At 49.5% G+C, this 21,858-nt stretch overlaps 1 protein-coding gene across 8 annotated transcripts in view; it reads left to right on the plus strand.

The window, feature by feature from the left end:
• The window catches only part of ZC3H7B (zinc finger CCCH-type containing 7B), a 47,549-nt gene extending 26,038 nt beyond the window's left edge, over positions 1-21,511 (plus strand). For all 8 annotated transcript variants that reach the window (XM_054201577.1, XM_054201551.1, XM_054201570.1 and 5 more), the window contains exons 16-23: positions 447-628; positions 4,079-4,164; positions 11,612-11,745; positions 13,018-13,123; positions 14,543-14,651; positions 16,360-16,493; positions 17,282-17,445; positions 18,248-21,511. In XM_054201577.1, the coding sequence (XP_054057552.1) occupies positions 447-628; positions 4,079-4,164; positions 11,612-11,745; positions 13,018-13,123; positions 14,543-14,651; positions 16,360-16,493; positions 17,282-17,445; positions 18,248-18,440 (1,108 nt within the window). In that variant the 3' untranslated portion in view covers positions 18,441-21,511. The remainder of the gene's footprint in view (positions 1-446; positions 629-4,078; positions 4,165-11,611; positions 11,746-13,017; positions 13,124-14,542; positions 14,652-16,359; positions 16,494-17,281; positions 17,446-18,247) is intronic.
• Positions 21,512-21,858: the final 347 nt, after the last annotated feature.

The raw sequence follows: 21,858 nt of genomic DNA on the forward strand, positions 1-21,858 counted from the left end.
GCCTTTCAGTTTGGCCTTTACATAAAGGTCAAACCAAAGATCTTCTAGCTCAGGATCCTGCCTCTGACAGGCTGGTAATGAATGTTTAGGAGAACAAGTATAAGAAACACGTCAAGTACACAGTAATACAACCCCTTCTGGCTCCTGGCAACCTGAAACTTAGGGACTTACTGAGCCAGAGGAGTTGGTATCTTTGCTGCATATTTTGAAATGTGTCTGATCTCTGAACTTGAGCAGGGCATCACCCGTGGGCTGAGGAGCTTGAAAATATCTGCCTGGGGTTGATACAGAGTGGGAGGGCAGGGGTTTGGTTTTCCCAGTGAGAGTTTGCCTCTCCCAGAATTGATTTTCTGTGTCCTTTGCCTGCCCAGTCACGTGTGTGAGAGTCACGTGTAAGGTGAAGATTTGGTCATCTGGTGCTTCATATTTCTCTAATCTGGCTGCAGGTGTCTGGTCCACATTGTGCGTTCCACCTCCCTGAAATACTCCAAGATCCGCCAGTTCCAGGAGCACTTCCAGTTTGATGTGTGCCGACATGAGGTGCGTTATGGCTGCCTGCGTGAGGACAGCTGCCACTTTGCTCATAGTTTCATCGAGCTTAAGGTCTGGCTGCTGCAGCAATATTCAGGTGAGTGTGACTTGGTGCAGGGCTGGTGACCTGTGCACCCAGCTCTCCTCCAGTGTGTGCCTAGGGCCAGTTAAGAGTGGAACAGCGTGGTCTGGGGGTATTGAGAAGTTGTCGCTCACTCGTGCATATGCTTATTGTCTCCTCAGTGACACAAAAAAGAGGGCCAAGGTGTTCTGTGAGATGATTTGGCCCTTGTTGCTTTACAGGTGCTACTGTAATTTGCAGACCTGGAAGCCTTTCCCTTGTGACCAGCTGCATAAGTTGAAATGATTATTAGGTAGGGCTGAATCCCCAGAGGTGTTTCGGTGCTTAAATCCTGGGCAAGACTCTAAATATCAGTTGGGGCCCTGAGTGAGCATCTGGTGCAGTGAGAATGGCAGCATGTGCAAGTGACAAAGCAGTTATATAAAGGAAGACTGCATCTCAAGTTTCTCTAAACAAAATCACCAACGGTGGGAAATGAAAAGGTACTTGGTGTTTACCAAAAAGGCTTTGATGCTAGACCTCTGAAAAGGCTATTGCAGAAACTATATTCAGGTCAGTCATATAATGACACTGCCACATCTGGCACTTTCATCCTCTCTCTCTGACATGCTGGAGGGTTTCTCTTGCTGCTCTTCTGTTAACTGAGTAGATGCTGGTCCACCTACAACGCTACCTGCATCTTTTTTCACTGCAGGGTCTTGTTTAGTGCAGAACCCAGCGCAGTGATGGGAGTACTTCAGAGAGGAAACATGTTTTGTATGTTTCTCACCGTTCTTTGATTTAACTGGAGGCAACTTCTTTAATTTACTATTCCAGTGCTTCTCACGGTAGTTCAATACAGTCCCCAGCCCTGAGGTGGCTCATGAGGGACAGTTACGAACAAGTAGCACACTGTGGCAGATGCTATCTTTTATTCTTCCTGTTTGGCCTCACTTACTTGTGGCCACAGGAAATAAAAAATTACACCACCAGAGTTTCTAAGCATGTTGCCAGTGAGGTGTAGGCCACCGCTGCTGCCCTACATGCTTTTGATACTGCCTGTAGTATTCTGGGCACTCTAGTATTCAAGCACCTTGCTCTTTTCCCCACCCTGTGGTTGTTGTGGGGTTTTTTAGTAGTGGGTTGTTGGGTTTTTTTTAGAAAAAGTTTCTTTCTCTTTCCTTCCCTCCCTCCCTATTTCTTTCTCGTCAGCCTGTAGAAGAAAGGTTAGATTGATTTTCACTTCTTACCTTCTTTACTTGAAGAAGTGATTTCCAAAGGGGAAGCTTTGGAGCGGAGAGTTTGATTTGGACACCATTTGCTCGGCAAGAATAGGGAGGGGGCATCATTCGTAGCAGCTTGCATTTGAAACCAGTGGGAGGTCGCATTTCACAGCCATTTGAGCTTTTACAGAGGCTGTGGCTTTGTTCTTGGGGATAAAGGATTGTATTAGTGGAGTAAAGGTTCCCAAGATCTGAAAATTCGGACAGGCGGGACTGTTTTCTTGTTTGCTGTGGCTTTTTACAGACGTATCTTGCTGTCTTCTTCCATCAGTGGAAATCAGAGTCTTTGTCCTCAGTAATGATGTTGCAAAATATGCTGAAATGTTATAAGTAATCAACACATGGGTCTTTTGGTTCCCAGGTCATCTCTTTGGGACAGTTCATACTTTGTAGAGCTGGTGTATTGGAAAACATCCTTTCATATTTGGGAGGGTTGTTTTTTTTTCACAACCACCACATTTCTAGACTGTATTGTTGAGTTAGTTCAGATTTGTGGGGCTGGGAGAAGGCAGTCACTTGCTAAGAACTTAATTTGAAATTCAGTCTTCTGACACGAGCTGTATCTGCTTCTTCTGTCAGTTCTGCACGCCCAGGCTCACAGTGCAGGTGTGCAGAATGGAGAAGATGGAGGTTATTTTGGCCCTTTCTCTGCTAGGTCCAGTGCAGCACGTTAACTCTTTGCTGTGGATTTCCCAGTTTTATAGTTTTTGTTCCCAAAGTACGGATCAGTGCTGTGTCCAGCCCTGGCATACTTGGACATGGAAGAGGGAGTTGCACTTTTTCTAACTGCACAATTTGTTCTGGAATTAATGGTTAAGGAGAAAATCCACAAACAGCTCTGATCTGGGACTAGTACCAGCTATGCAGCAGCTGCCATTTCAGAGGCCTGAGCAAACGTTCTTGAAGAGTAGTAAAGTTTCCTGAAAGTTTTTAATCTTGTCCAAGCCCTGTACAAACAGCAGTATTGTTGCCTGGCAGAGACCTGAACAGCTGAAATCACAGATGGAGAAACTGAGGTCAGGAATGCTGTGACTTACCCAAGTTACACACGGCCTAAACTGGGATGAAAACTTGTGTTTGCTGGCCCTTAAATTCTAGAACATGCTGGCTCTCAGATCAAAAATCGTGTCCATGTGGCATGCCTGGGGAACACCACACATCAACAATAAAAGCTGTAGGCAAAAGCAACACAAGCAATATTGCAACCTGTCTGTGCTGGGGGTGCTGCATCAAGGCCATCCTCAGCACCCCATTTGTTGCAGTCAGATGGCCATTGTACGATACTTGCTTCGGGTTTTTTTGGCAGCTGTCTTGGGTCTTTATAGCACTTAAGTAACATGGGGGTTTTTGTAACAGAATCCTCACATTGACCAGACAGTTCCTACTTATATACTTTTCTCTCACTGTTCAGTGCTCTGAGAATTGTAGCACCCATCTGGCTGGTTGGTGCTGTCAGGGGCTGTTCCCTCACCACTTGAGTTGGTCAGGAGCTAATTCCTTAGATAAGGTCTGACCAACCCTTTTTCTTGTTGTCTGATGTTGCATTTCTGATTCCTGAAACCTTGCAGATCTTTCCTTGCTGGTTACGTACTAGCAGTTGCTCCTTGGTGTTTGTGTTGAATTTCAGCTTTCCTCTTCACCTATTGATTGATGGGTGCCCCCCACAACTTGAAGTGTGTAACAGGCTGATTAATCTCAGCAGGGATTAGGTGAGACTTCTGGGGTCTCTGTGATCTTCCTACCTACTGGCAAAAACTCCAGTACACAGTAGATCGATGGTAACTAAGCATTGTCTTCAGGACGTTGGGTAGTATCTGTTGATGTGGTGTTGGGGGAAAGCCTCGGTCAAGGTCTTGATCCCTAGTCAAGAATCAGCATCTTGGAAGCAGCATCTGGGTCCTTTGTAGACAGCCTGAGCAGAAAGCCAGGTCTGAATGAGCCCAGGGGACCGAACTCTTCCCCTTTCACCTGCCTTGAGTGGGAGTGCTGGAGAGAGAACTTCCCTAGCCTGTGCTTGAAAACATTCTGTGGTGGTGTCAGGCTCCCTCGCAACCCATGTCCTGACATTACCAGTGGGACTGTTGGGAGCTCTCGGCCACACAGGGGTTCCTAAGCCCCATCTTAGGAAGTCCTGCAACCCCTCCCTCCCTCTCTTCTTCTGGCCAAAGCGTGGTGGCTCAGTCCTGTCTTGTTTTATTCCCAGGAATGACCCACGAAGATATCGTGCAGGAATCTAAGAAGTACTGGCAGCAGATGGAGGCACATGCCAGCAAACCAGCCAACAGCATGGTGAGTAGGGCACACCTTGGGCTTGCAGCCTGGTTTTGCTCCCAACTGTCGCAGCACTTTTTCTCTCTTTTCCTCCCACCGCTGTGCCTGAGTGGTCCCAGGCAGGCCAGGTTGGGCATTGAGGAGGAGGACAGCTGAGTGCTCTCCTGTTTGCAGTGCCAGTGATGAGCTTTGTACCTTGTTTTGCAGCGTTGTATCTGTGCTGTTCAGTGGTGGGGTGAAGCCTCCAGAGCAGAGAGGGCAATGTGCAGAGAATGGTGCTGCATGCAACACCCTGCTAGTGAAACCGGGGAACGGTTGGGGATCAAAGGGGTCCTGCTGCCCTTTAGTGGCCAAGGGATGATATGGCAGTTTGAAGGACTGTAAGAAATGACTCCTGACCCACGGGACTGCTCTAAACGCCGGAGAGGGTGGCACTTGCAGCTTAGGTGCTGTTGAGGCTGGGCAGAGATCTTAGCAGTGCTTTGCCAGGAGGCTCCGAGCTTTGCCCGTCTTTGTGGCACCAGTCTCGGTGTGGGAGAAGGTGCCTCTGGCCGCACCCTCCAGCACTGCCAAGAGCTTTCTCTGGAGAGGTGTGTTATAAACAAAGGGCACCTCTTCGTTTGCTTTCTTCCAGCCTGTTGGCTATGGGTGGTGCTGCCTTACCCGTTTTTTTTCCCCAAGGGGATGTTCTGTAGTGTAGGAGCAGAGCCCACCCAGTGAGGATGATTCCCAGCCCAGCCCTGAGGTTGAACTAAAGCAGTTTTGCCATTAGAACAGGGAGGTTTTTGTTCTTTAATTACTTTCAGAAGATACCGACGAGATTAGAAACTTCATGCCTCCTAGGAAGCTGTCAGGCACAGGAGCAATTCTTTCTCCAGCAAAATGGTGAGGAAAGTGTTGTGAGTCCTTTTTGTTCCCACTTAACAGCCTGCTTTCCTCCATGTGGAGGCCTGAGCTCGCCAGCCCTTGGCCTGTGCCTTACTGTCAGAGCAAGGGTGCTTCACCGTTGTCTGGGACCTCTCAGCCAGGAGTCCCTCTGCAGAGACCAGCACGGAGTGCAGCCTGCGAGCACCCTGCGGAGGAGGTGTTTTATAGCAAAGGGATCTGAGTCACTCGTGTGGTGTGTAGCAGTGTTTTTTGGCTAGATTATGGGCCAGCAGAGGTGTTCTGAAGGCTGTACGGCACTGGTGCTGGGGAAAAGCAGGTCTGATGGGCATGGGTTAGCCCAACAGGAAAGATGCAGGTGACTGCACTGATGGTTGCAGTGGTCTCTGTGTCTGTGTCCACCTATGTACTGGTTATGCTGCATGAGATGGAGTTATCTTTGAGGAGGTGCTCAGCCACGTACCTGTGCGGCCTGTTCTACTGTTGTGGTCTGAAATAGATGGAGGAGAGGAAAGGGAAGCAGCAGTCCAGAATAACGAAGGTCTCTAGTTCCCAAAGCTGTCTGACTGGCTTAAGGAATACGTTCTAGCCTCTCAGGAAGGTGAGAGGATAAGTTTCTACAGACTGGATGATCTGAATGGTCCGTGCAGACAAAGCTGTCTGTGATGTCTTTCTGCCTGGTGTGAGGACAGAGGCCTGCATCTCCACAGTGGAGGAAACTAAGTTTGAATTTGCAGCAGTTTGTGACAGTAGATGGATTTATATCAGCAGTCACTGCCCCATGGAGTGTGAAGTCTAGTGACTACTTTAGTCCTGACTGCTTTGGATCTGCCTGCATTTTCCAGAAAGCTCTGTCTTGCCGTTCTCTGTCCATAATCTGGGGATAAAAAAAGATAGATGGGCAACTGTTTTCCTGTAAGCCTTGCAGCTTCAAATTCACCTTTGTCTGGAGGTCCTGCTGTTGGAAGAACAAGTTGTTCAGCAGGCATGGTCAGAAGCATGTGGGATCTGTATGCTGAGCGAGGGTTTTGTTTCTGGCTCTTGGGGTTCGCAGGGAGCAGAGGATCAGAGAGAAATGCCAGTGCCTGCTACATCAGCTGTCAGGAGATGGGCAGAGAGCTACAGTTTCTGGGCCCTGTGGGCAGTGTTAGGGCTGTTGGCCAATGTCAAAGTCTGGTTGCACCCCACAAATGCCTGTCAGGGCTGGATTGCACCCGCCACCCTTCTAGGACATTGGTTTGTGCGGAGGCGAAGCAGCAGCCTTGTTGGTACAGTCAGAAAGAGCCTGCTAATGTCACCGTCAGTTGTCTGTAGGGATTGGCAGTCTGTCATTGACACTGTGCAGGGAGACAGTCAAGTCAGTCAGACTCGTGTTTGCAATAGCAAACCGTGGCTTTGGCATCAGCACGTACTCAGCCAGAGGGCTGTGCTCCGGGATGAGACACTGGCTTGCTGCTGAAGACCCCGGGGGCAGAATTAACGTATCTATTGAGAGATGTTTGCTTTTGCCATTATTTTCTCCTGTCCAAGCAGGCTAACATGACTCAGAGTTTTCTCAGTGTCCTTCCAGCTTTCAAAGTTGGCTGCGTAGCAAAGACAACTTCCCAGGAGTGCTGTAAAAGCAGACCCCTCCTCCCAACCATCCCGTGTGATCCATGCTCACCCCGGCGCCCTCTGGTCAGCGGAAGCAGAGTCAGTCCCAGGGATTTTGCTGCAGCTTTGTCACAGCTGCCAGCTGGACTCAGTTAGCGGCTGGCGCTATCCAGTTGTGGAGAAAAGAGGCAGGCAGCATACAGGGATCCAGCAGCTGTGATGATGCAGGTCAGGAGACCTAGCAAGAAGTGGAAGACAAAGATACACTGCTTGCTAAACACCTGCCAGGGATCTCACACTTGTCCCCACAAAATCGGCCCCATAGAGGCTGCTATAGGAGTAAACCCAGGGGCTGCAAATTGAAGAGGCAGTCAGCAGGAGAGACTGTTGTAGGTATCCAGGTGTCCTCCCATCGCATCCCTAGGAATAATGGGTTTTAATCCTCTTTTTTTCTGTTTTTACTCAACTAGCTGGCTGCAGAACCCCCATAAAAAATGGCCCCAGAATTAGCAATTTAAGCGTGGAGATGAAAGGAAAGTCTCTAATAAGGAGTACATGCACCTAAGTACAGTTCCCTCAGTTAGGTGGTTAAATAACCTGGATTCCTCATGTAGTCCTCTGAGGCATGTGGCTTCTCCAGAGAGCATTTCAGTACCGCTGAGAGGAGTTCCTGAAGTTGGGAGACACAAGTGGCCATGCTGGGGCTGTTGCTTTCTGCAAAGCCTGAAGTGGAGACCTGTTGTGCCAAAGACTTTTGTTTATTTGGTTGCCATGGTGCGTAGCTAACACTATATTGTCTGGCTTCGTAGCAAGGGGTGGTGCCACAGCCCGCAGCACTTTTGCCTGGCTTTGTCTGCTAGAGCCTCATGTGATACTAATTTCCACACCGTTGGTTATCAGCAGCCTGCCAGGTGTGTGTCTTGCCTTTACAAATGCAGTCATGTAGCAGCAACAACAGCAGCTTTGATTTTTCGCTTGTCTGCTAATCCCCTGGGAGCATACATGCCCACTGGATTGACCAGCAGTTTGCATGACTCTGATGAAGAAATGCACAGGGCTTCTTTTTGTTAAGAATTTGTGGAAAAAGTAGGCCAAATCACCAGAATTACCTGAGAAACATTTTCTTTATCTCTGATTTATTGTGCCTTCTGGAGCCACTTGATTTTTCATTTTGCTGGGTCAGTAGATTTGAACCAAGCTTCCTGGCTGCGCTGAGAGATCTGTCACCTGGAGGATTATATGGCAGATAGCACTGGGCTGATAAAAGGCAACATGCCAGCAGTGCTGTTATGTTACCATAGGCCTACACATTTGATGGGTCAGTGGTGAGCTGTAGTGTAATTTTCTTTGGAGACAAGTCGAGATTAAAACTACTGTTCAAATGCCACATGTCTGAGAGGGAGACACCTTACTGCCTTCTGTGATATCCCATGTCTCACCCCTGCTCATCTGTCTGCTTTGATGTGTTCTTGGCGGTCACCAGCACTGGTGAAAGCTGACAGATGAACAAGTCGCGTGCCAGATGCCACCAGAAAGGCTGTTCTGCTGATGAGTAGGCCAGAATCACCACTGCATTTCAAGAGAGATGACGGTTGTCTGGAAAGGTCCTTTTGCTGGGATGTCCAGAGCAGTGATGGCCTCTTGATAGCCTGTGCAAACCTCATGAAGTTCAACAAGGCCAAGTGCAGGGTCGTGCACATGGGTCAGGGCAATCCCAGGCACAAATACAGCTCTCCGGTCAGCGTTTCACAGCGATGGAGGACCCTTTGTGTGTCAGCTCTGCCTCTCTGAAAGACTGGGCCTGGAGGATGCAGGGTGGTAGTCAATAGCTTACGTGGCGTTTCCTGGGAGATGCTTTGATTCTGCACCACCTGTGCTTGCTGTTGTCCCTTTGCCAAAGGATGCACATGGGGTTCATGCTACTGCTAATCAATTGCTGGCAGAAGCCGCCTCCTCGGGAACACGGTTTGCTTGTCTACGCAGGGTTAGAAGTCAAGGCATGGCAGCTGAGGTGGGCTGCTTATGTGGTTAGCCGTCAGAGAGCTGGTGTACTGGTACATGACCGTTGTGATTCCAGAGGGTGGAAGCAAGGACAGGTAGCTTGGGAGGAATACAGAGAAATTGTCCAAGCAGCCAGGGACCAGGTTAGGAAAGCTAAAGCCCTGGTAGAATTAAATCTGGCCAGAGACATCAAGAGCAACAAGAAAAGCTTCTACAGGTAGGTCAGTAATAAAAGGAAGACTAGGGAAAATGCAGGCCCTCTCCAGAAGGAAACAGGAGACCTGGTTACTCAGGATATGGGGAAGGCTGAGGTCTTCAACAACTCTTTTACCTCAGTTTTCACCAGCGAGGGCTCTAGCCACACCGCCCAAGTTGCAGAAGGCAAAGGCAGGGTCTGGGAGAATGAAGAACTGTCCACTGTAGGAGAAGATCAGGTTTGAGACCACCTAAGGAACCTGAAGGTGCACAAATCCGTGAGACCTGATGAGATGCATCTGTGGGTCCTGAGGGAGCTGGTGGATGAAGCTGCTAAGCCACTATCCTTCATATATGAGAAGTCGTGGCAGTCCAGTGAAGTTCCTACTGACTGGAAAATGGAAAACATAACCCCCATTTTTAAAAAGGGAAAAAGGGAAGACCCGAGGAACTACAGGCTGGTCAGTGTCACCTCTGTGGCCAGCAAGATCATGGAGCAGATCCTCCTGGAAACTATATTAAGGCACATGGAAAATGAGGAGGTGATTGGTAACAGCCAGCATGGTTTCACTAAGGGTAAATTGTGTTTGACAAATTTGCTGGCCTTCTACAATGGTGTTACAGCGTTGATGGATAAGGGAAGAGCAACTGACATCATCTACCTGGTCTTGTGCAAAGCATTTGACGCTGTCCCACACAACATCCTTGTCACTGAACTGGAGAGACATGGATTTGATGGATGGACCACTTGATGGGTAAGGAATTGGCTGGATGGCCGCACTCAAAGAGTCGTAGTCAACGTCTTGATGTCCAAGTGGAGACCAGTGACGAGTGGCAATCCTCAGGGGTTGATACTGGGACCAGTGCCATTTAACATCTTTGTTGGCGACATGGGCAGTGGGATTGAGTGTACCCTCAGAAAATTTGCCAGCAACGCCAAGCTGTGTGGTGCAGTTGACATGCTGGAGGGAAGGGATGCCGTCCAGAGGGACCTGGACAGGCTCGAGAGGTGGGCCTGTGCAAACCTCATGGAGTTCAACAAGGCCAAGTGCAGGATCATGCACATGGGTCAGGGCAATCCCAAGCACAAATACAGGCTGGGCAGAGAATGGATTGAGAGCAGCCCTGAGAAGGACTTGGGGGTGTTAGCTGATGAGAAGCTCAACATGAGCCACCAATGTGCTCCTGCAGCCCAGAAAGCCAACCACATCCTGGGCTGCATCAACAGAAGTGTGGCCAGCAGGTCAAGGGAGGTGATTCTGCCCTTCTGCTCCACTCTTGTGAGACCCCATCTGGAGTACTGTGTCCAGCTCTGGAATCCTCAGCACAGGAAAGACATGGACCTATTCAAGCGGATCCATAGGAGGGCCACAAAGATGATCAGAGGTCTGGAGCACTTCTCCTATGAAGACTGGCTGAGAGAGTTGGGGTTGTTCAGCCTGGAGAAGAGAAGGCTCTGGGGAGACCTTACAGCAGCCTTCCAGTACTTAAATGGAGTCTACAGGAAAGATGGGGAGGGACTCTTTGTCAGGGAGTGTAGTGACAGAATGAGGGGTAACAGTTCTAAACTGAGAGAGGGGAGATTTAGATTAGATATTAAGAAGAAATTCTTTAGTGTGAGGGTGGTGAGACACTGGAACAGGTTGCCCAGGGAGGCTGTGGATGCCCCATCCCTGGAGGTGTTCAGGGCCAGGCTGGATGGGGCTTTGAGCAACCTGGTCTAGTGGAAGGTGTCCCTGCCCGAGGCAGGGTGGTTGGAACAAGATGATATTTAAGGTCTCTTCAAACCCAAACCATTCTAGGATTCTGTGATTCACAGTCGGCTCTATGGCCAGTGTGTTCTTAAAAGTTCTTGCTTATACCCTCACATACTCCTGTGCCCAGGGCGACTGATGTCCAGTAAGGTTTGCTCTTTGGTTTGGAAATGAGCTAGAGACACCAGCCTTGCGTCTTCCAGTGGTAGTACAAAATATGCACAGCTTTCCAGAGATATGCTCAGAAAATGCAAGGCAGCGGTGATATGGGACTGGCTCCATTCTTTTCCCCTTCCACAATCTCTTAGTCATAATCACAAAAGAGCCTTCTCAAGGAGACAGATAGAAGGCCAATGAAGGTAAGTGGCTGAGAGGAAATGAAAGGTGTGCATCGACAGTTGTACCTGTGTCCAGAGATCATGATTAACTGCCTGAGAGGCCTGGTGCAAAGGAACTGGTAGGGATGGAAACCTGCCCAGAAATAGCTTTGAAGGGTATTAACAAGAGTACCCAGCTCTGAATTCAGTGTGTCAAATCCTAGACGTGACATGAGCCTCTTGGTCCCAAAGCGGGAGCGGTGGGTCCTGCGCTGTGGCACAGCCTGGCCTCCTCCCAAGGGGGCTCTCTTGTCTGCGACTGAGCTCTCTCCATGGGTATCGAGGGGGATGTGGATTGCCCTCCCTGTAGGGAAGCAGGGATTAAGTGCTGGGGCAGGCCTTGCAGAGCTTGTCCGTACATGGAGATATGCTGCAGGGGTTTTGCAGCCAGGCCTGGTCAGTGCTTGAAGCTGCCAGGCTGGCTGTGCTTTTGGCCAGATGTCAAAGGCCAGGAAATCATGCTGAAGCAGGCGGTGGTTTTGCTCCTGTCTGGTATCTCGATGGACCACCAGCTAATGCTGGCTGGAGAGCTGGGTTGTTTCTGATTTAATCTGGCATTTCGCTGGCATGTGGGTGTGCAGGGAGCTGCCAGCATCTTCGTGGCAGTTTGGGGGGTGCATTTTGGCTCTGTTTGCCTGAGATTGTGGTTCTCTTCCCCAGGCTTCTCCTCGGGCTCCCACATCAAGCACCTTTGACCTCCAGATGAAATTTGTGTGTGGCCAGTGCTGGAGGAATGGGCAGCTGGTGGAGCCAGATAAAGACCTCAAGTACTGTAGTGCCAAAGCCCGTCACTGGTGAGCCATGCAAACCTCTCTTTCCCCCCACCCTCCTCAAGGGCAGGAATTTATCCTATTACCTTCTCCAGGGCTTCATTTGGCCTCTTTGGAAGAGGTTGCAAGGTTTCCTAGTGGCCTCTTGCTGCTCGGGGTGTTTGTCCAAGTATAGCAAGCGTTGCAGATAGCTGTTTTCCAATTTCTAGCTCTGATCTTTGCTGTTTGTACTGGCTGCCAGCATTACGCAGACTGTTACTCTGGTGTGTGCAGTCCAGCTCCGACAATTCCCTTTTTTTCCCAGTTGCTATTACTTCTTCTTAGGAAGGCCACTAAGATAGTTCTCCTCTGCACTTGTTTATACTCCGAGCTGTTTGCAGATGTCTGTCAGGTCACTATTAGCAACGATTCAAGGTATTCTGCTTCCTTTTAAATTAGTTTCCTTGGCTTTTTCGTTGCTTTGGTTGCTCTTCTCTGGCACATCTTGTCTGTTTGCACCTCCTGGCTCCCTGGGGCCTGTGAGGATGTTCAGTGTCGTCAAAGAGGAATATCAGCTGGGAAGGCACCATTGGGTCATGGAAACTGTGGCACTTCTTGCCCAGGCAGCCTGGCAGGATAGGATGGAAGGGTTTATAGGACTTCACTTCCCATAACACAAGCCACAAAGGCGCAGTCCAGCATCCTATTGCAAATGTGAGACCTTTGATAAAAAAGAAAGAGAAGCAGCAGTTGCTGAAGGACATGAGCAGGTGAGAATCACTTCCTGGAATGGGAAGGAGAATACCTCTTTATGCAGCTACTGAATAGAGCTGGGGATTTTGCCCAGGGTATCTTCTGGTGATCACTCGCTGGTGCTGCAGGGGAATTAATACGTCCTGGCACCTGTTCATAAGACAGTGCTTGTAATGACTTGCATTTCTGCTGCACCTTTCAAGCAGAAAATATTCCCAAATGTTTTTCATGGATTTGATTGCACAAGAATTGGCTGTGTTGAAGGGTGGAATGCAGCTGTTTAGTAATCCATGGTGATGCCATGTGAGACTTGAGGAGACTTTTGTGGCTTCATGAGAAGACGTACCCCAGGAAATATGTGATAAGTACTGGGAGAAATCCTTCTAAAACACCATTCTTGTCGCTTCTCTGCCATAGATGTGTGTGTCTAGGAGCAGATGGATAGTGCAGGGACAAGCTGGACTAGAGGATCTGGTCATTTCTCAATATTTAAGGGTCCCTGAGGAAAACAAAACCTTGTTCTGCCTTTCCTTTTGCCTCTGTTGATTTATTCTCTCTTCCTAGTTGGACAAAGGAACGTCGCGTCCTGCTGGTGATGTCCAAAGCAAAGAAGAAGTGGGTGTCTGTCCGACCACTGCCTTCCATCCGCAACTTCCCACAGCAATATGATGTAAGCCCCATGCCCAGCACGGCCAGGTGCCCCTTCCCCTTCCCTCCCACCATGGTGCAGTGCTTTGAGGGCTGGTCCCTTATAGACCTGGCAGGGAGGCAGGCATGTGTTGGCTGAGGTGGGAGGCAAGGACAGACTGACAGCAGCAAAATCTCAAAGACATCCAGCAAAAGGGTGGAGGAGAAAAACGAGCAGCACCCATTTAAACCACTCCATGCACATATGCGAGTTTCTGACGTTGCTGTTAATGCAGTCACCATCTCAAGAAGTGGCTGGCACAGGGTTTGGGAATGAGATTTAAGTCTCCCCTTAGGTCAGGGTTTCTCAATGTGGGTGAGAGGCAAGACAAGGCGCTTGGGAGAAGCCTGTCCCTGCCTCTGCTGTGGCTGCGCTGCCGCAGATTGTGAAACTGGCTCACAATGTGTTTTGAAAGCAAAACTAAGAACTCAGCTAAAAAGCCACGTGCTGTGAGGAAAACTACAGATATCCAACCTCCCACCCCGGCCCTGAATATAGCGATTGATAGTTTCTCTCTCCCGCTCCTTTCCTTTCTCCCCGGAAGGAGAAAGCTCCGCTCCCCCTGCCCTATGGGATCTGCTAGCCCTTAGTTCATGGGCAGGCACAAGGCCACGTGTGAGGCCTTGAGCACTCTCCAGTTGCTGACCAGTTGCTAGAAGCTGGGGAGGGGAGCAAGAGTTATTAACGGCTGCTGCAGTAGGAGATGAGGCCAGCAGGTGAGTCGCAGATTGTGCAGCAAAACAGGTTGCCGTACGAGTGTGTGCGTTGCCCGAGCTCCCACCCAGCCCCAGCCGGAGAGGAAAAGCATTGTCTCTTCTCCTCGGTTTGTGTGGGCCAGCTGGTGTCCACACTGCTGTCCTCCTCTGGTGGCAGGACTTGGGGAGAAGGGGTGATCAGTAAATATGATGCTTGGAAAGCTTCTCATTTTCTCTAGCGATGATGCTGTTGGTAGCTAGGAGGTAAAGTTGTGTGCACGCTAGTGCGGTTTAAGCAACCTGTAAGGCCACATCTCCTGCTTGGAGGTGGCTGGAGAATGAGTCACCTTTGAGGACCAGCAATGTGACCAGCAGGCAGGAGACACTGTTGGGTCAATCGGGTTGCCCCTTGCTGTCTCCCCCAGGGCCAGTGCTAAGCATAGCTGCACCTGGTTGCCTATGGAAATGGCAACAAGAGAGAGGCCAGGTGCTGAACTGAGCTGCCTGCATGTTTATAGAGAAAACTTACCCTTTGTGTCATCAGGAGTTTGAGGAAAAGAAGCACGAGCTAATGATGTATGAAGTGTCCTGTTTGTGACCTCTCCTGTGTGCAATTTAATGTCCCAGTTGGTTTTTTGAACGCACTTTCCCCTCTAGCAAGGAGTGTTTGTGCAGATGCTAAATTTTGCTCTCTGTCTTTTAACAGTTGTGTATCCATGCACAAAATGGCAGGAAATGCCAGTATGTGGGCAACTGCTCCTTTGCCCACAGCCCTGAGGAGAGAGACATGTGGACCTTCATGAAGGAAAATAAAAGTGAGTGAGGAAAATACGGGCCAGAGAGTTTGGGGAGAGGGAAGAGGATGTTTGGGCAGTGGATGCAGGGTCTGTTAAGACATACTCTTGACAACAGAGATGGAACGGGTTGGAGCTGGTACCATGAGCTTAGGTGGGATTATGGGGCAGGTTTGTTTACAGTCATTGAGAGCTGCTCTTCTTAAACGTGCCTGTGTATCTTGAGTCCCTCGCTCTGGGACGACTGCACATTGCTCTATTGCTGCCCTCCCTTTCTGCAGCTCTTTGAATCCACCCTGTTCTACCCCTCCAGTTGCCTGTACTGTCCCAGGCCTGGCTCTGTATGGAGCTCTGCCAAAGCACCAGTCCTGACCTGTAGCTGCTTCTGTATCTTTCTTGTCTGTCTTGCATCTGCCTTGGCTTTCTTGCCATTTCTGCTCATATCCCGTGCTTCTGAGCTGCGGCACTCCCTGCTCATGGCATTGTATTCAAAGGGGTGGATTTGAGATCCTGAATTAGAACATTGTTGGGTGGTGCATTTGTGGGGGAGCTTGTCTGGAATTAATTTTGCAGGCTCCCAATTTACCTTTTGGGGGAAAGCTGGGGGGTTGCCCATGTCCTAGATGCCAGCTCTCTGTCAGCGGTCCCTGTGTTTTCAGACCAACAGCAAGCTCTTTGTAAGGCCCAGTTCTCCAGGTGCTCACCTATCTCTGTTGAGAGGTGCTGGAAAGCTTGAAGAGTTTCAGGCCTGCCCTTGAGTTTATTCGGTCTTTGTGCTTGGATGGAGGGTCTTTCTCTCTGATGGGCCAAACACTGTTATTTGCTGCAGTTCAAGTCATTTCATTGCTGAGGCCTTTAAAGCACATCAGACCAGTCTGGGTGTGTTTGCTCAAGCATGAAGGTGAATCTTCAAACAGCAGTGTTGTTTCAGTTTGGGGGAATTTGCATTCATTATCCCCAATTGCCTTGAGTTCCTCAATTACCCATTTAGCGAGGAGTAAATCACTAACGCATTGCACTTAACAGCATCGCAGCCGTGTCTGCAAATGTTTATGTTTCCGTAGCTTCTCTCAGGAGCTGATCTTGGAAAGGCAGATGTGCAGTCAAAGCTTCCACCCAAAGTTTCCATTCCCACTAGTATCCTGAGAGGGCTTTAAACCAGAAGTACCAAAAGACATCGGCTGCACTCCTCTGGGCAGATTTTGAACTTGGGGCAGGCTATCATTAGGTCTTCCTCCCTTCCCCAGTGCTTCCTGTGGCCAGCTTGCTTAAGGGTTCTCCTCCCTCTTGAGTGCTGAGGATGAAGCTTAGGCTTAGAGGGAAGGGACGGATCTGAATCCAGCCCCTGACTTAGATCCCTGGCTGGAGTGAGGCGTCTGCTGAGATCAAGTAGAATCAGGCTTGATGCAGAGTCACCTTGTGGGGTGAAGTCCATGGAGATCTTGGGGCATTTTCTCTCCTTCTTGAATACTTTGTCTGGCTGTCATCAGGGTTGCCCCTCGACCTGTAGAAGACACCTCGCCACACCAGGCAGCGTGGTGTGAATTTGGTTCCTCTCCCCAGGGCTCTCATCTGGGCAGGTGACATAGGGCCTCCTGAGGCTTCAGACAGCAGGTGCTGCTGCACAGGAGACGGGAGGGAAGGGCTGCCCCAGCGTTCGTCCTTTTCTCGTAGTTTGTGCACGGTGCAGGAGGTTGTCTGAGTGACTTCATGGGTCACCTTTGTGCAGTACTAGATATGCAGCAGACCTATGACATGTGGCTAAAGAAACACAACCCTGGGAAGCCTGGAGAGGGGACACCGCTCACCTCGCGAGAAGGGGAGAAACAGATCCAGATGCCCACAGACTACGCTGACATCATGGTAATTAGCCGATCTCTTGTCCTTCTTCCCTTCCCCTCCTCCTCCTCGGTGCTGACAGCCTGCCCCCTCCTGTGTGAGCTAGCAGGGACTGCATTGCTCTTGTGGGAAGGACCCCATGGTAGGTTAAATGGACAGCCCGGAGCAGCCCAGCAAGGGCAGCACAGATGAGGCGGGAAGGGATTGACCCGGGGCCAGCAAGGCTCTGCAATGGCTTTTCTGTTAATCCTCAAGTCAGTAGGAGTCTACCTTAGGTTCCCTTTTGCGTGGGCTCAGTCTCTCCCCAGGGTACCTGTGTGCTCCTTGGGAAAGCTGTCAAAGCCATTGCTGGCCTGTCAGAAAAGAGGGAGAAGGTTGGAGAAGAGCTGTGTCAGGAGCCTGGGAAAACCAGAGGCAGATGTGTCTCCTTAGCCCAGGGGCAGTGGCTGGTGTAAGGGTTTGTGCTCCTGAAGAGTCCTGCATTGCCTGTGCACCTGGGGGCCTTGCAGTCAGACCCCACCGGGACTGCAGCAGGGGCAGGGGTGGCCATGTCCGTGAACCGAGTTGCCCTGTTCTCTGAGCCCATTTCAGCTGTAGGTAGACCTCAACAAAGCACCTCTTCTGCTCCCCCTTAGTGGCAGCGTGATGCCTTGAAGATGACGTGGTACGGAAGTGCAGGAGGTCATAGACTTGAGTGGAGCTTCCCAGGTGCTCTGGAAGGAGAGGGGGAGAGGCAGTGCTGGCACGGGGAAGGCTGATGGGTGGGACTGTTAACACACTGACTGGCCCTTTGCGCTGTCTGTACTGGTTAGATGGGCTACCACTGCTGGCTCTGTGGGAAGAACAGCAACAGCAAGAAGCAATGGCAGCAGCACATCCAGTCAGAGAAGCACAAGGAGAAGGTCTTCACCTCGGACAGTGACTCCAGCTGCTGGAGCTACCGCTTCCCCATGGGCGAATTCCGGCTCTGCGAAAGGTACTATTGTCTCGTCTCCCTCCTGTCCCTCGTCCCTCCCTCCCTGCTGCTGCTGGGACAGGGCAACAGGGCCAGGGCTTCCATGATCCCTTCTTCACCACCTCGCTCCTTCACCACCTCTTCTTCCTCTCACAGAGTCCCCAGGGACTTTTTCTTGGTGGAGGTGTGGGACGAGCTGACAGGTTTTTGGGTGATGGTGAGGCTGGTGTTGGACCCCAGAGGTGCTCAGCCACACCACTGAGTGGTAAAAGTACATTCCTGAGCACATGTCTTTAGAAAAGGAGAGTGAGCTTCGTGTCTGCACCTGTGCCCTCCATAGCCAGGATGCTCTCAGCTCCCAGAGTGCTGTACAGTCTGCTTGGCCTGATGTCTGGGGGAATCCCAGGTGCTTTATTAAATGGTTTGAATGTCTCATGCCCTCTAAATCAGTGCCTTGAGATGTCTTCAGGAGGTTTGTGATGGTTAGAAATGTCATTTTGGTTAGAGAGAAGGCTCTGTCTCTTGTGGCTGTTACCTGGCATTTCCTCTCTGGTGGTTTCTCCTTATCCCTGCTGGTCCAGTTCCAGTTCACATGGTTTCATTCTGTTGACTAAATCCCCTCATAGATGTCGCTCTGTTTGCTGGTTTCTGTGCCCAGCCTCCGTACAAACCCTGGCTGCGCATGGGTTTGTAGGAGAATCGCTTTGCCCTTAGAAAGGAGAGTTTGCAGCATGTTTCAGTGGACCCCGATCGAGTATTCCAGGTGGGGAGTCAAAACGCTGTCCTGGGGGTGCCCTCCTGATCGCGCTCCTTGTGCCGGCAGGTTCCAGAAGAGCAAGGCCTGCCCCGAAGGAGAGGAGTGTCGCTATGCCCACGGCCAGGACGAGCTGACGGAGTGGCTAGACCGGAGGGAGGTGCTGAAACAGAAACTGGCCAAAGCCCGCAAGGACATGCTGCTCTGCCCCAGGGATGACGACTTTGGGAAATACAACTTCCTATTGCGGGATGGCGTATAGTAAGGATTGCGGGGAGTAGGCTGTTGGCTGGAGAAACATGGGGCGGGTTTTCCGAGAGTGGCAGTAGCAGGGAGAGCGAGATCTGTGTCTCGCAAAGAGAACTTTTTATTTTCTTTCGTTTTAAGATTATGAGATGATGATTTATTAGTGGTGAATGAAATCGTGAAGTTGATTCTCCTTGGCCAGCGAACGCCATGCTCACTGAGTTTGTGATCCATCTTCTCTCTCTTCTTTCCCCCAAATTCTCCTTCCTCTCCATCTTTTTGTTTTCGCTGTCCTTCATTCAAAGAAATGAATCCAGTTTGTACTGGGCTGTGAGTCAGAGAATTTCTCCTTGTGTCATTCAATTCGGAATGTGGCTGCAGAGGTCTGGAGGACAAAGCTGAGAGAAAGGGCCAGGCATCAGGTGAAAAGGTGACCATGAGGTTCATGTGCTCCTTTTCCCAGTGCTGCAGAACAAGCCCCACTTAGGCTGCTGCAGCTGGCCTGCTCTCCTGAGAGTTCAGTACCAAAAGAATTAGGAATTGAGGTGCAGAAGAAGGAAAACCACTGGATATGGCTTAAAACGTCTAGGCTTAAGCTTCTGCTGTGAATATTGCCCTGAGGCATCAGCTGGCGCTGAGGAGGGTAACAACCATCTGGTATAAAGAGTGTAGCTAAAAGCAGCAAAGTAATAAAACTGATTACAGCAGCAGGAACTGGATTGTAGGTGACTTCAGACTGTTTCAGCTGCCTGTACCCAGAAAGCAAATGGGTGACTCCCTCATTAGATGTCATTCTCAGTTGCAACAGGTATTCAGGCTGGGTAGTTTTGGTTTGTTTTTTTGGCTGGTGTGACTGGTGCAAGTAAGACTGCAGCCATCTAGAAAGCATAGTGGAGACTGTGACACACCCTGTGTCACCATACTCCATGCAGCAGTGTCAGGAGGAAGGCTGTAACCAAAAGGAGCCTGTGTTTCTGTTGGCTTGTGTTCTGAAGAGAGAGAGGAAGGTGATGGGGTTCCCTTCTCGCTCTTTAAATGGCGTGTGTTACTGGTTGTTTAGAGCTGCGTTTTTCCGTGCACTGCCAGAAGAACTGGGTGGGGACCCATTTAAAAGGACATTGCTGAGCAGCATGGGCAATGCTTTGCTGATGGGAATCCAGCTGGAAGTGTGCTTATGAGCACTTGGAGCTGAGGCAGGGAGCTTGCGGATGCACAGCGCATCCAGGATGTGATCCAGGGCAGGGACCGCGGTGGAGGGTGAGTGGCATGGTAGGACCTGGCCAGCGCCTGCTCCTGGGTCCCACCTAATGTGCGCCACAATTTGGGAACCAGTGATGCTGAGCTCTGGGCCGTGATTTTTGGCTTTTATAGAGGCAGCAGTGAGAGGCAGTACTGCTCTGCATGCCAGCCTTGTCCTTTCTGGCGGTCTCATCCTGCAAGCAGTAAACGTGTGTCCTGTCCTGAGCTTCCCTCTCCTTCTCTCTTCTGCAGTCCAGCTGCGCTCTGCAGTTTTGCATGCATGGATGGCACCATCCACTCAAACACAAATACATCTCCCTCCCAGCCTTTGTAGGGGATGTATTTTTCATACAGAGTCTCCCAGGACAGCAAGCTCAGAGCCCTTGGGGCTGGCAGTGCCGTATCTGTGGTAAATACAATCTGGCCGTGAGCTGCCCGCATTGTACCTTCTCCTAGTGCTCCTTGTGCTCAACTGGTCAACTTTATAAACAGAGAGAGACGGGAGGAGGTAGGCATCAGCTCCTGGATTATCTTGTTCTCCTCTTCTTGGGCAGAGATGTCAAGGAAGTGAACCTGGATCGAGGAACGTTGGAATGTGTTTTTATTTTTAAAACAAATCTGCATCTCTGGTGCGACTCCGCGTTCGCTGCGCTGTGATTTCTCATACGATAACTTGTTTAGGTTGGAGAGTGGGTCGTTGTCCCCTCTCCCCATCTCTGCAATGAGAGCCAAGCTGCTCGGTGGGGATTGGGAGGTTCAGATTGGGGCTGAGGCGGGGAGAGGGCGAGCGTGTGCGAGGTGAGGGAGGCCCACGGTCATGGGGGTTGCGTTGAGTATCTCTTTTTGTTTTCCCTGATATGATAACCTGGTCTGTGGTGTTGCAGTACTTTGTCACCAGACTTGTTTTAGTGTGTATATATGTGACCCCTCCCATGAAACATATATACACAAGTATTAAATATATCGCTCTATATAATATTATATGTGTGTGGTATCGAAGGAATCTTTTAAATGAGGGTAAAGGAAAAGGACTCGGGCCAGGAAACGCAGCATCTGCAGTTTAAATATGAAGACTTTTATTTGGGTTAGGGAAAGGGAAATAACAGAGGGGAGGGTTTTATATAGATAGGTATAATTTTTGAGATGGGACAGGTTTCCCTGTTCACATTTTTGAAACCCCCTAGGATGTCCTTGCAGTCCCATCTCAGTGAAAGAGTATTATACTGCTAACTAGCAAGTAAAGTTTTAATGATAAGGCTTTGCTTATATTATTTAAAGGGACATTGTGAAAGGCAGGAGGCTTCACACTTGACTTCCCAGGCTCGCTTTATCAAGCCAAGAGGGTTTTCTTCAGCACGTTATGTACTCTCAGCAGAACAGCTCAGTGCTCACAGCTCTACAGCAGATAAACCACAAGTTGTAGGGCTGCTTTAGTGGGGCATTCACAAGACACTGTGATAATGCTCTCGTTTCTTCACTCGCGTGAGAGAAGAAGAAAATTTTGCAGCGCAGAACCAAATTTGAGGGTTATTAACAAAAGAAGTGATGTTTTAATTTTATAACGTTAGAAGAAGATCTCATACCCTGTGAAATCACCACAGACGCACACACTCACACAGAGTAGAGACTATGATTTAGATCAACTTGTTAAATGCTGAAGGACTTAGTGAAGATGTTTTCCCAAATCCTTTGGTAGGGGCAGGGATTTAAGTGACACTGGTGTTGGAGTTAACCTGGCCTTTACAGGGGGAAGTGAAAAAAAAAAAAAAACCAACCAAAAAATACCCTACTTAGCTTGTATGAAACTGTATGTCAAAAATGGATGGATTTTAGCAAGTGAAAGGAAAAGATAGCAAGGGGATGCTGCAGTTCTGAGCTGGGTAGTAATGATTTCGAGTCCTTTAATATGTCTTTGTATTAATATAATTTAAGAATACCACGCTTTACTATTAAAAAAGAACTTAGTATCTTTCATAAGGTCTAGTATCAGGATAATAATGTAGATGTTTTAACAACATTTTTGGTTTTGTTCTTAAATAAAAAAAAAACCAACAAACTTGCTTCTTTTAGCCTTTGTAATAGAAAATAAAAGTGTGCACTTTAAACCCTCTCCTGATCCAGTGTGTGTTTGCGTTTTTCAAATAGCCCGCAAAAGCTTTTTATCTTGGTTTCAGGTTTCCCTGCTGTAAGGAGGG

The sequence above is a fragment of the Rissa tridactyla genome, chromosome 1 (genome assembly GCF_028500815.1).
Source record: "Rissa tridactyla isolate bRisTri1 chromosome 1, bRisTri1.patW.cur.20221130, whole genome shotgun sequence".
In the NCBI taxonomy this organism is placed as follows: domain Eukaryota; kingdom Metazoa; phylum Chordata; class Aves; order Charadriiformes; family Laridae; genus Rissa; species Rissa tridactyla.